Here is a 17,947-nt window from a genome sequence, read left to right on the forward strand (position 1 = left end):
CTGGGGTTAGCAGCCAAAGGCTTCGACATCTCAGGCTCAGGCTCAGGCTCAGGCTCAGGCTCAGGAGTACGTGTGACCGAGGCGCTGCATGTTGTGGCAGCCGCAGCTGGTGACACTACGCTGTGTACGTGGCAACTGCTTAGAGGGTAGATGGAAGTCCACTGTCCTCATGCCCCAGAAAAGGTTACTACGGGGTTGGGGATTTAGCTCAGCCCTACAGCACTTGCCAGCAAATGTGAGGTGCCAGGCTTGGTCCTCAGCATGGAAACACAGTAAGCGAGAGGAAATACCTATTAATTAGCCTGTTTACCATATATATATATAGCCTGTCAATTAAAAAAGCACTTACTACATATGGCTTTGGATTTTTTTTTTTTTTGTTATTGTCAAAGATAAATTCCATACACCTATCAGTTCAGAAGCAAACGTATGTCATAAACTTCCATGGCTCCGGCTACTCCTGTTTTCTTAATCCTTGCTACCGTGGAGGGGCACAGCCAGGTCATGAAGTTGTGGCCTGGCCTGAGAACCCGCTGGACCCCTTATCCCACCACTTGTCTTACCCAGCCCCAGGGACACGCGGCAGCACAGGAGCCGTGACAGTGAGCTGTCACTCCACAGCACGAGCATGAACACCGATTATCGTGAGTCATGCCAAGATAAGCTGCTGTAGTTTGCTTGCTTTCGGCATAAAGCACATTAGCAGGTTAGTTTCTAGAATGTGAAGTGGCAGCTGGGATCAGGAAGGTCAGCCGGGAGTGTCTCATTGGGTCAATATAAAGCAGCAGCAAGACCTGGCTGTCTCAGCTGCGGACACAACTCACGTCCCCAACCACTGTTTCAGAACAAAGAACAAGTTCACACGTGGAAAAAGGAAATCCTGAGAATTGCAGCAGGAGCGCCAGCCAAGCAGCATACTCTCAAAGCTTGTGAAAAAATATTCAGAAATCAGAATACGAGAGGGGATAGCTTCACCTTCTCCCGTATGTCAACAAGTGTGTGTGAATTACATTTATTCTTCTCTTGCACGGCGAAGAAGGGCTAGACACACTTAACATTAGTTAACACAAAAGAACTACCTTCAATCATACTCTTAAAATAATATTTGTAAAAAAAATAAAAAAGGGGCAGGGGAGATGGCTCAGTAGAATAAGTGCTTGCCTGGCAAGCACAAGGGTCTGAGTTCAATCCCCAGTTCTGCAAAAATAAATAAATAAATAGATTTTTAAAAATAATAATATTTGTAAAAATCAACATTAACTTACAAATTCTTAGATATCTGTTCATGATCTGTTCTCTGGCTTACTTTTAAAGACTGGGTTCTCATAGACTTAAAGGAGAAAGAAAATCGTTTTTCTTACTTCACTGTGCATGGAGCTTTCCTCGGCCTCCTCCTCGACCGCTGGCAGGAAGGACATGGAGCCCCTTCTGTCCCGCTGAAAAGAACAGCAGGGCAGTTGCAGTCAGTCCAGGCACCAATCTCACCAGCATCCCGGCCTTGATGCATTTTTATGTGGCTAATTTTTTACTCACTTTATCCAAGATGCCTGCCCACACAGGTAGTCTCGGCCGGTGCCTCTCAGCTCACCCAGCCAAATACCCTCACTGCAAAGTCCTAGATCTTGTTTATCACATCCTCTGCCCTCCACTAAACACAGTGCAAAGTGGGGAGTCCAGCTGGGTAGTCCATAGAAAAATACTTCAAAGGGCAACCCCACCCACCAGCCCATGGAATTTCACAAGCAAGTCCTTAAGTCACTCAGCCATAAGAATTCTGGGTGTGCTCCAGAGCAGACACACCCTCGAGATTTTTATGTTCACCAGTAAACAACCTCAAGCAGAATGTTTCCCACATTCAAACACTCCCACACCAGCTGATCAGCGTGGCGCTAGTAACTTCCCACCCGCAATGCCAGCACTCCCTCTGGGAGGCTGAGGCAGGACTGAGAGTTTGAGACCAGCCTGGGACATTTAGCAAGACCTTGTCTCAAAATGATAAAGGCCTGGGGATGTAGCTCAGTGAAAGGGCCCTGGGCTCAATCTGTAACACCAGTGAGAGAGAAAGAATTTTTTGCTATGAGCCATAGACCCAGATGGCACGGGTCACTCAGGTGAAGTGCAGGATCCTCTAAGGAGCCCTGGAATGCAGGGCCAGCACCGCCTCAGTGCACCCCTACCTTCCACTCCAGAGCATCTCTCTCAGCCGCTCTACATTCTGAGGCGACAGGGGACAGGCCGGCTCCTTCAGTGTCCTGCTGTTCTTGCTTCAAATGCTGGTGGAGGGTTAAGATGGCTGCCTTCAAACCCACTAATAGGTCTTCCTTTTTCTGGCTTAAACTCAGAATCTGCTTTTCTGAATCTTTGACTTCCTCCTGCACAGAAAGCATTCACAGTTTTGCGAAATCTGAGGCCTGCGAATACCCACAGGTATGGGTCAGGAGGCACAAGGTACAAGGGTTGTCCTAGGCCTGTGGTGGCGAACTTAATCACACACGTGCTGCAACGGGCTGTTTACATCATCGAAAGCTCTACATAGTTCACCACCACTGGTCTGGGCTGTTGGGTTTGCCAAACCAAGAGCCAGGCTCTAGTACAGAAGAGCTCCTCCTCCCTCTCTGTCCTGGCCACACTTCCAAAGGAGATGCAGAGAGCCCGTAAGCTGCGGGGTGCCTTAGCCCCTGGCAGGCCTTGTGGCTCAGAATTTCTGGGGGCTGAGCCAAAGTGGGGTAAATGTAACAACCAATTCCCCAGGTGACAAAGGCGTGTACCCAGGTGGGCGCCACTGCCCTGCGGCAGCCTCAGGGCTGAAGGAACTGGAACCCACAGGGTCAGGCCCGGAAATCTGCACGCTAGCAGCATAGCACGGAGCTTGACACACTTTCCTTCTCTCCAGGAGACTCTTCAGCAGACTGACATTTGGGAGCCGCCGAGAGAAAAAAACAGAAGTCTCATTCTCTCATTAGTGCCCTGGAAGGCTTCTTTAGGATTGCTAAGTTTACTTATTCCTTCTACGGTCCAGACAATCTACTAGATTGAAATACATACATGAACAAAGGTATCCTGCAGGGTCACTTACTATGGATGGCATGCAGGACAGCTGAGGCCAAGGTTCATAATGCTACTGTTAACATGTATTACTGCTACATGGGGATAAACCTGTTTATACATAGTTGGTGTATAAATGCCCCAGCCTGTCCCTGAGGATTACAGAATGGTGGCATCCTAGATTCTCAGGGGTCAGGCAGTCTAACAGCTTTCCCTCCGGCACCCTGGAGAGGAATCTTTCGACCCCTGCCAGGCCTCCTGCAGCTAGTGCGGATCAGGAGGAACTTCAAGAAACCCGCATCCGTTCCGCTCTGTTCCGAGCTGAGTGTAGCACAGAGGCAAAGCGCTCATCTAACACCCACAAGGCCTGGGGCTGGCCCCAGCACTGCCAACTGCCTCCATTCCTCATCATCCTTATCCGCCCAGGGACATGCGGAGCCTTTGGTTTTCACGCAGACATGAAAGTCACACATTTCTATCTCCGTGTGAGAGTCCTGAAGTCCAGGGACAGAAGACGACCCTCCCAAGGCGGCCGCCATCGTGTGACAGCACAGAAGGTGGCTCCTCACAGCTCCCCACAACGGCAGCATGCCCACACCGACGTCCCTATTGTGTCTGAAGTCCGCGTTCCTGTGAGTGCTGGCAGTGAGTGCGTAACGACCGGAACTGAATGGCAGCTGCCCTCCTTTGTGTGCTACCGTCAATAAATACTGAACTCAGGGGTCAGGGGCTCCCCAAAAGAAGCGGCATCACAGCCATTAGAATAACTCTCCAGGGAACAGAGTGGCCCGCCGGGCTGCAGACACACTGAGGGCACCAACAGCCGACAGCAGGTCCCTGTGGTTAATATAAAAAGCCTTTCTTGTACTTTTCATTGTGTCAACATTTATGCTAATGAAGCAAGAGCAGCTAAGATGACTGGCATCTTATGTGAATCAAGGCAGGGCACCAACTCTAGGGTCACAGATGTCCTTGAGTTCAAGACATGTGCCTTCAATGCTCTGGTGACACAACAGGAGGTCTCCATAAGGCACATCTGCTTGGCATCAAGGTACAATGGCGGAGGAAAAGCACCTGCACTACAGTACCTTTTCTTTTCCCCCCACTATTTTCTTTTTAAATTAATTAATTAATTAATTTTTATTTGTGTCTGTGGCCAGCTCAGCCCACCAGGGGGCGGGGCTGGCTGGCATGTGGTGCTGGGGGATTGAACCGCGGTCCCTGTGCTTTGCTAAGCTTGTTCTAAGTAGGTGCTTTAGACCACTGAGCCATCTCACCAGCCCCTCCCCTACTATTTTCACACGAAACAAAATAGTTGGTAAATTATACTTATACACTTAAGTGTTATACTTTTTAAAAAGAGACAGCTGCTTCACACTGACTACTGAAACACAGCAACATCTGGATGATCTGCATAATTCCGTGAAACTGTATTTTCCAAGTGATCACGGTTGGTGTTGTAAGTTATGCATGATTATCTTTTCCATTCAAACTGCAAGACTCACTTATAGATTTTATATTTATTCATTTATTTTTCATGGTACCAGGGATTGAACTCAGGACCCTTCTACTGGGCTATCTCCCTGGCCCCTACTTAAAAGATTTTAATGTGAGTATGTAACAAATTCATTCACATGGCTTTAGATGCATTTACAACTATCTCTGAGTAACTTTCATTTGCTGGGTATCACTGTAGTTTGAAAGAATGCCCACAATTATTCAAAGGGGCTGTTAAAGTATTCCCTCTGTTTCTACTATATGTCTTTGGATTTTTAAGAAACTTTGAACAAAACTTATACAACAGACAGAATACAGAAGTAGATAAAAATCTGTCTTCTGTTAAGCCAGACATTAAAAGGATGTGCAACAATGTGAAAGTGTCATTCTTTGCACATTTTTTGAGATATAGAATTACTTTAATAAAAATATTTCTATTAATATGTAACATGTCTAAGATTGCTAGTTTGAAATAAATCTTCTAACATTTCTGCACTGTAATCCCTAATGTCTGTAGATACAAGTGCTCAGCAGTCTGCACTTTTTAGCGTACACAGACACATAACATTTCCACGACATGGAGTCTTTACCCCTTGGTCTGCGTGAGGGAACCCCCACCTGGCAGCTGTGTGACCTTGAACCTCTCTTTCCTTCACCCTATGACACTTGTCTTGGTGTCACAGCAAGTGGCTGAGAACCATATCAACTATCTGCCTGCATCAATCACATGACAAGAAAAATCTCAACTTTCTATAATCCTTGGTACAAACTAAAAAAAAAAAAAACAACAACAAAAACCCTAATGAGAGTATTAATAGGCAAACCACTGTAATTAGGTACCCTGAACGCTGGTCATTGTGGCAAATGGAAATACATCATGGAATACAAAGCCCTCCATCACAAAGCTGTCAGAGCTGTATTACTTCTGAAAGCCCAACCTGCCCTCACCGCCCAATTCCCATCCCAGAACAACCAGTGGGACAGTCAGGCTGCTCAAATATCCCATGTTACATCAGCCTCTGCGGCACAAAAGTGAGTGCAAGTCAAACGCACCAGGCTGAAACTGCAGCAGCCCCAGCACAGGTTCCAAGAAAGCAGTGACAGTCCCCACTTTACCAAGTTTGAGTAATGACACCAAGTTCGTGAACAGGAATGGACAGTAAATATACAGTGAATAGGATCAACCCAAATGAGAAGCTGGATGAAGCCTGCAGCCCGGCCTGGGCTCCTAGACACCAAGGGCTTCACAAGTCATCATGAAATGAACTGGTACACAGAGGAGTCATACCTGGACTGCTGGCAGGTCGGTGGCCTGGGCTGGTGACACGTGCTCAAGGGAGAACTCGGCTGAACAGTCACTTAAGGTCTGCTTCAAATTTTCTATTTCCTCATCACATTCGCTAGTCTGTTTTATGACCATCTATATAAAACAACCCCCGCCCCCCCAGAAGAACAGTTGTCAGGATTCAGGAATTAGATTAACTATCAATTTCACTATAGGTTCCAGTCAAATGAGGAAAACATGATGCATTCAGCCTTCGATTCTAAATGTATTTAGTTACATTCTAAATATTACCTATATTTCAGCTCTAAGCACAGAGCTCAAGCTCTGCAGGGCTGGCATCCAACCTCCCTGCTTTTCTGCAGACCAGGGCACCCTGGGCAGTGCTTGGGGTGCAAGCCCATTAAGATACCCCTTGACTCTAGTGTGCCCAGCCTAGAGGGCGTCTTCTGACGGTGTTCTGTGGCACAATGACATAAGGTTTCTAGTCTTTTTTTTTTTTTTAAATATTTATTTATTTTTATTTATTACCCTTCTTTATTGTGTGTGTGTGTGTGGCCAGCTCAGCCCACCAGGGGGCGGGTCTGGCTAGCATGTGGTGCTGGGGATCGAACCGCGGTCCCTGTGCTTTAGCCAACCTTGTTTCAAGTAGGTGCTTTAGACCACTGAGCCATCTCTCCAGCCCCGGTTTCTAGTCTTAAGAAGTTACTGGGACACACTGCACATACCATTTGAAACATAATCCACATGGGATTTTTCACAGAGAAAGGTGGCGTGGCGGATTTAGAACTCAGGGGGCCGGTGATCTGAGCAGTGATTAATTTCTCCAATACATCCACATTCTCACCTAGCACCCTCTAGACTGTGATGTGCATTCCATCGGTAAACAAGGTTCCAGAGCAGGCTGAGTCTGCAGAATGAGGTAAAACTAACCAGGACCACGTGTGGAGTCTGATGATAGGAAGGCAGAGCTATGATAAGAGATCTATTTATGGACTGAGTGATGCAATCAAAGGATATGAAAGATAAATGGGCTCGAAAGCACATCGAGATACTTCCTTGGTTTGCTTAATAATAAAGCAAAAATGCCTTTGAAACTACAAAGATTTTGGCCAACACATAATTCTTCCTTGTATTTTCTTTAATATTTAACCTTAATTTTAGCTGTGGGCTGAAAGTGAGTAACTACGTTCTCTGCACACGCCAGTTCCTCAGCCCTCAGTGACCAGCTGTCCTGTTACTCCTCTACAGAAACAATCTGGCTTATTTCCCATAATGACAGCACTTGTAATCTCTACCATATTCTAGTGATTTTCATTACTACTGGCCTTGAAACAGATTAGGGGACATCTGGCTTTACCAGCATACTAGGAGGAAAATTTTAGGAGCGTTTTGGTGTCTAATTTGGTAAAACTGCCTTCTAGTCGTCCCTTTTCATCTGGTAAAAAAGCTACATTAAAGCATAGTTAAGCCGTTACTTTCTTTCCCGACCAAGAGACCCATGGAGCACCCAAGGATTAAAAATAATATATCGTATCTGACTTGTTTCTCTTCTCTTTACATAGTATTGAAAAATCATCCGTTGGGTGCTAGGTCTCTTTTTTTCTCTTGCCAGAGCCGATTGGTGACCAGCTCAGAGAGGCTGAAAGAGTCAAGACTTGGACCAGGGAGTGTAGTTTCTTCAAACCTGAGAACAGAGTGGCCTCTGAAATGTGAATGGAACTGAAGACCAGATTCCTGTTTCCAAAGGCAGGGTGCCGGCTGGCTGTCTACCCGGAGGGTAGAAGGTCTGTGACACTGGCAGCCCTTCCAGCAATTCTCTTCTGCGGGTGTGGCCGTTGACCACGGAACACTTAATTAAGGGGGTGAGGGGGAGTACCTGGGGAGAGGCTGAAGGATGTCATCAGTGAGCAGTACAGCTAGGGCTTCAGAAATTCAAATCCCTCTTCCATTTGCCTTAGAATTAGCCTCTGCCTAAGGTAATTCTGCCGCTTTCAGCTAACCACTTCACCCCTCTTGAGCCAGCCTCCTACTCTACCCACGTCGCACACTGGAGGATACTGGGAGCTCATCCATGGGAAGGGGCTGAGACTATTATGCCATGATTACTTTACAGATCACTGGTCTCTTGAGACTGCAAATGCCTTGCCCTGGTTTGGATCCCTTCCCAGAGGACTGTACCCTCGTAGTGCTTTAATGGCTGTGGGACAGAATTAAATCAACCATAACTATGCTTTAATGTCTTTAAGCAGAGCAAGGCGAAGGTCTGAGAGGGAAATAATCTTAGCCCCATGTGAGCAAGATGACAGCCTTTTGTGTCAAATGCCATCTCCTGGATAATAATTTCTTCCAATTAAAATTGGAACAAAACCAGCTGTTCTGAACATCGTCACCCGGTAAGCTGGCTGTCATCACAAACTGCTCACCTTTAATAACTCATTTTGCTCTTGAGTCAGATTTTCCAAGAGCTTTATGTCTTGTGAAAGCTGATTTGTCCTCTGGAACACGGGCAGTGGGCTCATCTCTGGCTGCGGCAGCCTCAGCTCCACCTGGTAAGACAGGATCTCAGCGATGGTCTTCTTCATGGGACGGAGATTTTCCAGTATGACCTTAGTGACGTACAAGAAGAATGGTAACATAATTAGGAGTTTTTAAAAACTTTTTGGCTGCTGCCAAGCTTATCTGCAAAATCAAAAGGTTCTATAATTTAGTCTATAGTTTCACTTTGTAAACCATTTCTTTGCCTCTGAACGAAGAGCACTGGTTCACTACCTGGCATGTGGCTCAGGAAAGAATGCCCGGACAAGAGTAGCTTCTGCACTGGGAGAACACTGTCTTCCTTCTCTCCCTCCTCCAAGAAGCACTGCTGTTTTGCTCTCTATGCTGTCACCTGTCCCTGGGTACAACATCTTACTTTCAAAGTAACTGCACCTAGCACAGGGCTTTCTACAAAACAGGCACTCAATATGCTTACTGAATTGAACTGTCCTGGTAAAATTTTATGAGACCCTGGAGCTTAATGATGTTTTACTTTAAGCACACCTGAGTCACAGAATCTGGATTTACTAATAAGTTAGAAGGGATGATTCACCGCACTCAACACTTCACATGTGCAACAACTGCAGCCACTCCCCACAACCATCCTAAGAGGGGAAAGCATTCAGACCTGTACTGACAGGTGATGAAATCAGGAGTTAGAAGACTCAAGGAAAGCCAGACTGGGGGAGGCAGGGAGGGATGCAAACCCAGGCTAACCTGGGCCTAAAGCACACACCTCAGCTAAGAGGAGACTTGACACTAGCTTGCGGTTTACTATGTCTCAGCTCCTGAGCTAGGGGATCAGTAGACAGTGTACCGATTATCGATATACGCCAGACACACTGACCAGTATGACAGCACAACACCAATGCACCAACCGCAGAAACAATCCACTGCACACACACACACACACACACACACACACACACAAAGTCACACGGCCAAGAGTAGCGTCACTGGGGCCAAAACTTACTGCAGGATAACGCAGGTGCTCAACCTCTCGGGTTTAAGGGAAAAACTTAAATCAAAAAGTAAACCTATATGAAAATTATCTTTACATAATAGTACTATCAATATTATTATTTATTCTTTTTTTTTTTTTTTTTTTGAGACAGGCTCTCGCTATGTAGTTCAGACTGGCCTTGAGCTCACCATGTAACCCAGGCTGGCCTCAAACTCGTAGCAATCTTCCTGTGTCAGCCTCTCAGGTGCTGGGATTATAGGCATGCACCACCACACCTGGCCTCATTCACATCTATTTTCCCTTTATTCTAGGTATTTTGTTTTTGTTAGTATTAAGGATTGAACTCAGGGCCCTGTGCATGCTAGGCAAGCACTCTACCACTGAGCTATATCCCTAGCCCTTGCCTTTATTCTAGTAGACTAATATTTTGGGATCTGGAGGTGCAGCACTCTCCTGGTATGTGAGAGCCCTGGGTTTGTACCACATGCTAGTACTCCGTATTTTTCAAAAGACATAGACGTACTATGAAAAAACCCATGCTTACCTCCCCATGCTTAAGATGTTCTTCAGGTGAAAAGTCAAATAGTTCTTTGGATAACAGGATAGTTTTGATTTTTGAAACTTTTTTCTCCATTAATTTTACTTCGGATTCAATAGCGACCACATCCTAGAATTTCAGAAACAAGAACACACTTATCCAACATGTCCTACACCCCTAACCTGTGAAACACTATTTATTGCCATTAATTCAATTCTAATATTTAACCAAAGAACATTTGAAACTTACATCTCTTAAAAATGAACCAAGGGCTGCCCAGATAGACACTTTCTGTGGTTTTCAATAAAAATGTTTCTTCACTCTAACAGTGCACCTAGCCAAAAAGCATTGCTTATGCCTCCTTGAGTTAAAGAAAATCACAGCCAATTTTCAGTCACTCATGAGAACAAAGCTGGTATGCATCCACACTCATTAATAAACTCTCAACTACCTAAAATCTTTTAAAATTTATCTTTGGAATGTGTCTAAACACTTGAATACAAGTAGAGTCTGACATTTTAAAACTTCCCCTAATTTCAGGGAAATAGGAAAAGTCACCCTCGGAGCTAGTGAGATCACTCAGAGGTCTCAAGTGCCTGCTTCGGCACGCGCAGGGACCTTGGTTCAATCGCCAGCACCACAAGCTGTGCCAGCCCCACCCCCAGGGCAGGCTGAGTTAGCCACATAAAATAGTCACCCTTGAAAAATCAGCACAGGAACTGGAAGAGCCAGAGGCTTCTCGCCCCCCAGGAAGCCTCTGCCAGGCAGAATGATACTATATTACTTCATAACCCACTGAGATTAGTTTCAACAATAGGTCATTGGTCCAGTGGTCTTTTTTTTTTTTTTTTTAATCAAAACCAACATCCAGAACTTGGCCAAGAACCTTAAAGTGCAAGATGCTGCAAAACCTATCCGTCAGAGACAAAAGCCCACAACTGTCAGAAAAACCTTCAGACCTTGACTTTAGAGCTCGGTGCAGAGGCACCAAAGCCTTAGGTGGTACAGTAATAATGGAGATCATAAAAAAATAAAAATGGAATGAAGCTTTCAAATTACAGCAGCTTGGAGCCATTCAATATGAGGAAAAGCAGAATTTTACGGGACCTGAGCAAACAGCAGGTAAGGACAGTGAGTTTATAGATGTCATTTCAAATTATGGGAAAGACATTACACTGGACTTGTTTCCTGCCCCTACTATGTAAGGAAGTATTTAAAAATATACCATGCAGGGGGCCAGGGAATGGCTCAGTAGAATAAGTGCTTGCCTGACAAGGGCAAGGACCTGAGTTCAATCCCCCATTTTGCAAAAAATAAAATAAAATAAAATCTGGGATAAAAATATACCATGCATTTCAAGATAATTTTTATCAGAAATTATAGAAGCTGCTTAAAACTTTGGGGAATTGATGTTAGTAGCCAAGAATTTCCTTCCACAGTTATTATTTCCTAAAGTTACGAGCGAGGTACAGGGAATATCCAAAAGGTAAACAGTTAAGTGTACAACTGCCTTCACTGGGGACAATATTTAAGTGAATGCCTCATCTAGTTCAAGCAACAATAAAACACTTAAAAATCTGGGGACTAGGGTATAGGTTAGTGGTATAGGGCTTGACAAATACCTGCAAGGCCCTGGGCTTTATGCCCAGCAGCCCCCAAAATAATCGAGTGGCTGACACTGCAGCCTCTTTATAAATACTGACAGACTGATTGCAGCAATGGGTATGGCACCAAGGGCCCAGCCAGACTAGGCAAGGTCTCTACCACTGAGCTATATCCCCAGCACCCCATTCTCTTATAATTAGTGCTTTTAAATTAACAGTATTTCTTCTCTGACAAAGAGAAAATAATGAGCTTATCTTCTCTCTCTCTCTCTCTCTCTCTCTCTCTTTTTTTTTTTTTTGGTTGTAGTTATACTGTGGGATCCAGAGAGAAAAGAATGGAAATTAAAACTATGGGAGCTTGATGTGCAGTCACAGGATTAGACTGTGATTAATGACATGTCTCTAAGTTGCAAACAAAATAAATAAAAAGGAGAAATCTCCTCTTTATGGTATAAACTCACATCAGCTACTCGCTGGATATGTGGAAGGCTTTCCATTATTTGTTGCTGTAAAGCTGCCACTTGATTACTTAACTCTTGAATGGACTGTATTAAATTGCCTGTTTCAAAAATGACTGACAAATCTTCTAGATCCGTGAAAATTGAAAGTAAAAGATTGTGCTTCTGCTCAGAATCTTCCAGAGCAATCTAGATAGAGAAACAAGAAAGGGGGAAACGGAAAAGGGTCAAGTCAATTAAAATTTAAATCAGAGAAAATTTTAATTTGTGACCATTTCAAACTTGTGGTCATTTCCATTTTTATTCTGAAAACACTAAACTCTCTCTATTGTCAGTGGGAGGGGGTGACTTAGAGAGGCTTGGGATTAAAAGCACGTTGGACTTTAAATTTCTTCAGATTTTGAATTATCTGCATATATGTAATACAATATGTTGAGGATAGGTCCCGGGGGGAAGGACAAACTTGACACACTCAACACAGACACACCATTGGAAGGTAGTATTACACAGCACTTTTTTAGTCTGTGTTTGGACTGCGACCATCATGTGAGGACAAGCTGTATATTAGGTGGGCACTAAATGTTTCAGATTTGGGAACATTTCAAATTTCAGAGCTTTGGGCAAATTGCCTGGTCCCCTCCTGTCTCAGGAGTAGGAAAAAGTTTTCCTACTCTTAAACCCAAATTTCAGATTTTCAAGTTATGAATGCCCACCTTATAATAAGAAATTTATTTATTTGGGTTTCATCCTAATTTCCTAGCAGAAAGCTCCTAAAACACTTAGAATCTCTTGGTGGATACAGGCCAAGAAAGCCCTTTAGGGTCACATGTGGTAGCACACGCCTGTAATTCCAGCACTCCAGAGGCTGAGGCAGGAGGATCCTTGTGAGCTTGAAACCAGCCTGGGCTCCAAAGTGAGCTCAATTCAAGGCCAGTCTCAATTGAATAGTGAGACCCTGTCTCAAAAAGAAAATCAAACATGTATTAACTCTCAAACTTAGGGTTTCTTTCCATCCTTTCCCCCCCCCCTTTTTCCCAAGGCTGAAGATCTCTAAATAGAAATTTATAAGCTGCTTCTAAGATTCATATGGAAATATAAAAGAATAAGATCAGCCACAACAAATTTGAAAAAGAACAAAATCATGGAATTTATGCTACTTGATTTCAAGATTTACTATAAAGCTTGTCATGGGCTGGGGAGAGAGCTTGGTGGTCTAAGCACCTGAGTGGCAAGTGCAAGGACCTCAGTCTGATCCCCAGTACTGCATGCCAGGCTGGCCCCTGAATCCCAGGTGCACCATGCCAACCCTAAAACTGGGTGTGGTAGGCATGCCTGCAATCCCAGCACTAGGGAGGCTGAGAGAGAAGGCCCATTATGCGTCTGTACTAGTAGCGAAACCCTGTATCAAATAAATAAATAAATGAATAAATGTTTTTTTTAAATGCTAAGGGAAAAAAAAGTTTGTTATAATTTGTTTTTGTTGTGCCCCCCAGCCTCATGCAGTTATTGGGGCAGGCTTCTAGAGTTTGTGATTTTCTTTTTAATCATATCTTTTATTATAGGGATTCTGAAGAGCTAAATTTATTACATCACTTCAAAAAAGTTATTTTTGCTTTTAATTAATTTTACTGAGAAAGAAAGAGCAATGAGAGTTTCAAAACAGGTTCGAAGGACAGTTACAATAGTTAATACATTGCGTATTGTTGTCTTCGTAGTAGTTATTCATAGTACAAGATGCAGGCATGACATCTTATCTAAACACTATTAGTACAAACCTTTCTTCTCATTGAACTAAGAGAAATTAGCTGTATATCTGTCCTTACTATTTTATATATACAGATATACTTACGTATTTCTTTCACTACAAAATGGTCTTTCATTTATATCCCTTTCTGTTTAGTTTTGTCAGAGATGGGTATTCCATCGCCACTCAAATATTGCAGGTGTGTGAATTCAGCAAAATAATCCAATAATAGTCCAGTAGTCCATAATAGTGGTGGTATCTGCATGACTGGCAATGTCAGAAGTTGTTGACTTGAGCCTTTTACAGCTCAGCATATTAATATGGCTTTCCTAGAGTTTGCGATTAATTCATGGTCCCCTGTGGAGGTTATGGGTGTGAATGCTTCCCTCACAGGCTATCCCTGGGGCGGACAGCCTGAAATTATGTAAGGAAGGGAGAGAGGCAGCCTAGCTGCTGCAGCGGCTGTTGCTCCTCCCTTTTTGCTCTTGTTCTTTGCTGTCTTCTGCCACTATGAACCACTGCCCTCTGCCCTGTGCAACTCTGCCTTGCAGCCAGCTGATTATGGACTGAAACTTTCACAAACCTTGGGTATTTTGTCCCAGCAACGAGAGAAAACTAAGACAAAGCTATAAGAATTAAGACTGTCATAGTATTAAATGAACAAATCAATTGAACAGAAGACATAATCAAGAAATAGAATGACATCTATGAGGCCAAGTATTTCAAAAAATGATGCCAAAGTAATTTAGTGGTGGAGGTCTTTTTAATATATAATGCTGGAATAATTTGATATCACTATGGGGGAAAATGAATGCTGACCCTTGATTCACACCATACATAACAATTTTTTGGATAATGGAAGTAAGAGGTAATATGATGTAATCTCTAGAAGAACTCTGTGACACTGGGTTAAGTGTTTCTTAGATACACCACAAAAAGTAACATGTAAAACATTGTAAGTCACGTTATCACAAAATACTGTAAATTACATATATGTCACAGAAGTCGTTTGAAGAATATTTTATTTTTGTAGTTAAGTAGAGGGCCTACAGGGTCTCACTACACAGATCAGACTCATAGTGATCTGCCTGTGTTCAGCCTCCCAAGGCGCACGCCACCACACCCAGTCTCAACTGTCATCTCAGTGCACCCCAGAGGCCCAGCAGGCCAGAGACCAAGCAGGTGCTTTAATCTGCTGAGCTATTTGGCCAGCCCTTGAAGAATGTCTTATAAATCAGTCTTACAACTCAATGATAACACAAGCAACTCAATTTAAAGATGCACCAAAAATTGCACAAAGAAGTGTACAAATCCCAAGGAAGAAGGGGGGCACCTCGGTTCACAAACTTTATTCTTTCCATGATCCTGGTTGCAGACCAAATTGGATGAAAACTGAATTGAATTTCCCTGTAAGGTCAACATCAAACCTAACCAATGAATTTGATTGTTCTCATCTAATTCATTTTATGAGCAGATAATTCATGCAAAGAATCAGATTGTTCATGAACTAAGATACCATCAAATATGAATAAATATTCAAAACATTAGTTCCTAGAGAAACATCATTTACACCACAACAAAACACATCACTAAAATGGCTAAAATTTAAGACAGTATCAAGTGCTAATGAAAATATAGAGCAACTAGAATTCACTTTGCTGACAGGAATTAAAATTAATACTTGATCTTGGAGAATAACTGGCAATTTTCATTTAATTAAACAACATACTATAAAAGTGAGCAATCCTACTTTCAGGTATTTATCGTATGAAATGAAAATCTATCACCACAGAAAAATTTGTGGTTACACAGCTGTAACTTTTTCAAAAGTCACCCAACTGCACACTAAAAAATGGGTGCATTTAAATATATGTAAATCACATGAAAACAAAGTGGATTTAAAAGCAAGTTAGCTTGCTGTTTTTACAAGGACAATTTCTGTTTTAATGACTCTTACAACAGCATCTTTATACTATGTACACTTATCTTAACGAGTGCAATCCAGGAAGAAAGTTAAAGTATCATTAAAACAAACTTTTAAAGGCTTAGCTGAGCATTCTGATAGATCTTCAAGTCTTTTCTAAAAAGACAGACAGACTTGGAGATGCCAGAAGATGGGAAGGAGTACCATGAGTAAAGGACAATTATTTTCATTATAAGGACAAATGAGATATTTCACAAAACTGGTTCTGCAGGAGGTACTGAGGATTTGCTAGAGTATCTGCTCAGCTTGAGCTCATGAAGTCCAGCAACTTAGCGAGTCCTCAAAAGTCACAGTGACGCTTTCACACTTAAACATTTGCCTCACTAGAAGGAGGTAGTACAAGTCTAGCTGCCTGCACCTGAGCCAGTCTTAGTAGTGTTTAAATGTTTAGTGCACCAAATGCATTTGAGAGGACAAGAAGGGCATCACTCTTTTCTCCTGTCCTGGCAAATTCTTCAAAAATGCTGAAACATAAATGCATTTATAAATACAAAGATGAAGGGGCTGGGGATATAGCTCAGCGGGATAAGCGCCTGTCTGGAAAGCGCAAGGTCCTTAGTTCGATACCTGGTACTAGGAAAAAACAAAACAGATAAACAGTCAATACAGAGATGATAAGCCCCAGAGATTTGCAGAGCCAACTGCAAGTATGGGGGTAGGGGAGCTCACAGCAAGAGTAAAAACTGAGCGAATAGGTGAAAATGCAATCTCTTGACAAGTTTTACCATAGGACAAAAACAGGCCACCAAATCTCAAACATGAGGGAGGCCTGAAGCCAGCCACTCAGGAACAAGCTGTGCTATTCCAAAGATACCAAAAGAGCTTGGATCATTGCTGAGGTGTGATTCCTATAAAAACTGTGGTAAAGCATTTCCTAGGGAGCTCTTCCTCATGGATGAGAGAAGGAAAGCAGGCCTTCGAAATCAAACTGCAGTCTACCCTCACCTCTGGACCAACCCACAAGTCATGGCTCCACCAGGAAAACACATCAACCTGGCTCTGTAAACTGGCATGGAGCACAGGGCCCCTGTGGATCCCCAGGGGCAGAGGGGATTTAGAACGGTGCCATGTTGAAACTGGGAAGAACTAGGAGATTAAGAGTTCTACCTCTGAGTAACTAACTGCCCCAGTATGGCTGCTTTAAAAAAATAAAGTCTGAGCAGATGTGTTCGCAGGTCAGGAGTCTGGCCAGGCCTGGCTGGCTGGGTCTTCTGTTCAGGGTGCCACCAGACTGCACCACAAAGCCCTCAGGAGTTCCAGGTTCTCCCCCAAGCTCACTTTGGTTGTCTGTAGAATTCAGCTGCCAGGACTGAGGTCTGTTTTCTTGCTGGCTGTTGGCATGGGGTTGATGTTGGCACAGAGCAGCTGCCTCTAAGTGCGAACCCATGGCCTTTCCCAGGTTGGCTGCTTGGCCCCTCCATCCAGGAGAACACATGACTTGCTACTGGGGAGTCAAGTGATGGTGGCTGTGGGAGAATCGCTATCCCGCTGCCATAAGCCATGTAACACAGAGGGATCGAGGCAATGGTACACTTCCATCTTGGCCAGTACTCCAGGGTATGCAGGTCATATACACGGAGGGATGAGAAACTGGGAGTCACAGTAACTTCCGGGGCCCCAAATCATCAAAGCCATCCAGTGCAGCCTTGTTACTTCACAGATGGGAAAACTGAGGCCCACAGAAGACAGGCTAAATTATCCAAAAAATAAACAGGAAGTAGGACAAAAAGAACCAGATCTCAGTCTGCAAGATTCCTATCTAGGGCCGGCCACTGTCCCAAGCTTCCAGCTGCCACTCAGTGTGATCAGAAGGAACATGGGGGGGGAGGGGTAAGGAGAAGAGAAAAGGATGGCGGCAATCAGCTCAGCCATGAGCGGGCCCCTCAGGGGCAGGGACCTGCAGCAAGCGCTCACCTGCAGGGCGCCGGCGCGGTGACTGAGCGTCTTAGATGAGTCACAGTGCGCAGGATTGGCCAGCAAACGACTGGTATTTTCTATCCAAGCCTCAGTGCTCTTCAGAAGGTCACTGTACTCCTCCATCTTTGCAGTGGCCTGGGAGAGGAACACGGTAGCAAGCTTAGCTGGAAGCTGGTTACCAGGGCTGAGGGAGTCCCGAGAGAGGAGTGAACTGCCTGCTTGAGGACCTGGGCCACCTGCACCAGGGGAAGAAGGTCCTTCCACCACTTAAGACAGATCCTGACCACAGGTGAAAGGGACTTAAGAAGTTCTCCCGCAGCACCACTGGCCTCAGCAAGGGTTCCACAGCAGCACTGCAACTCGTCTAGTTCTCCAC

At 44.1% G+C, this 17,947-nt stretch overlaps 1 protein-coding gene across 2 annotated transcripts in view; it reads right to left on the reverse strand.

Moving 5' to 3' along the window:
* Positions 1–17,947, reverse strand: part of Syne2 (spectrin repeat containing nuclear envelope protein 2) — a 225,010-nt gene that overhangs the window by 107,759 nt on the left and 99,304 nt on the right. The window contains exons 40-46 of one of the 2 annotated variants that reach the window (XM_023702960.1): positions 17,569–17,706; positions 11,930–12,115; positions 9,871–9,993; positions 8,251–8,433; positions 5,831–5,962; positions 2,178–2,372; positions 1,362–1,436 (exon numbers count right to left, since the gene is read on the reverse strand). In XM_023702960.1, coding sequence (XP_023558728.1) covers positions 1,362–1,436; positions 2,178–2,372; positions 5,831–5,962; positions 8,251–8,433; positions 9,871–9,993; positions 11,930–12,115; positions 17,569–17,706 — 1,032 coding nt within the window. Of the gene's footprint in view, positions 1–1,361; positions 1,437–1,533; positions 1,629–2,177; positions 2,373–5,830; positions 5,963–8,250; positions 8,434–9,870; positions 9,994–11,929; positions 12,116–17,568; positions 17,707–17,947 lie in introns of those variants that run through there. The other variant, XM_023702961.1, reaches the window with a different exon arrangement.

This window comes from Octodon degus, unplaced genomic scaffold (genome assembly GCF_000260255.1).
Source record: "Octodon degus isolate 3935 unplaced genomic scaffold, OctDeg1.0 scaffold00007, whole genome shotgun sequence".
Lineage (NCBI taxonomy): Eukaryota > Metazoa > Chordata > Mammalia > Rodentia > Octodontidae > Octodon > Octodon degus.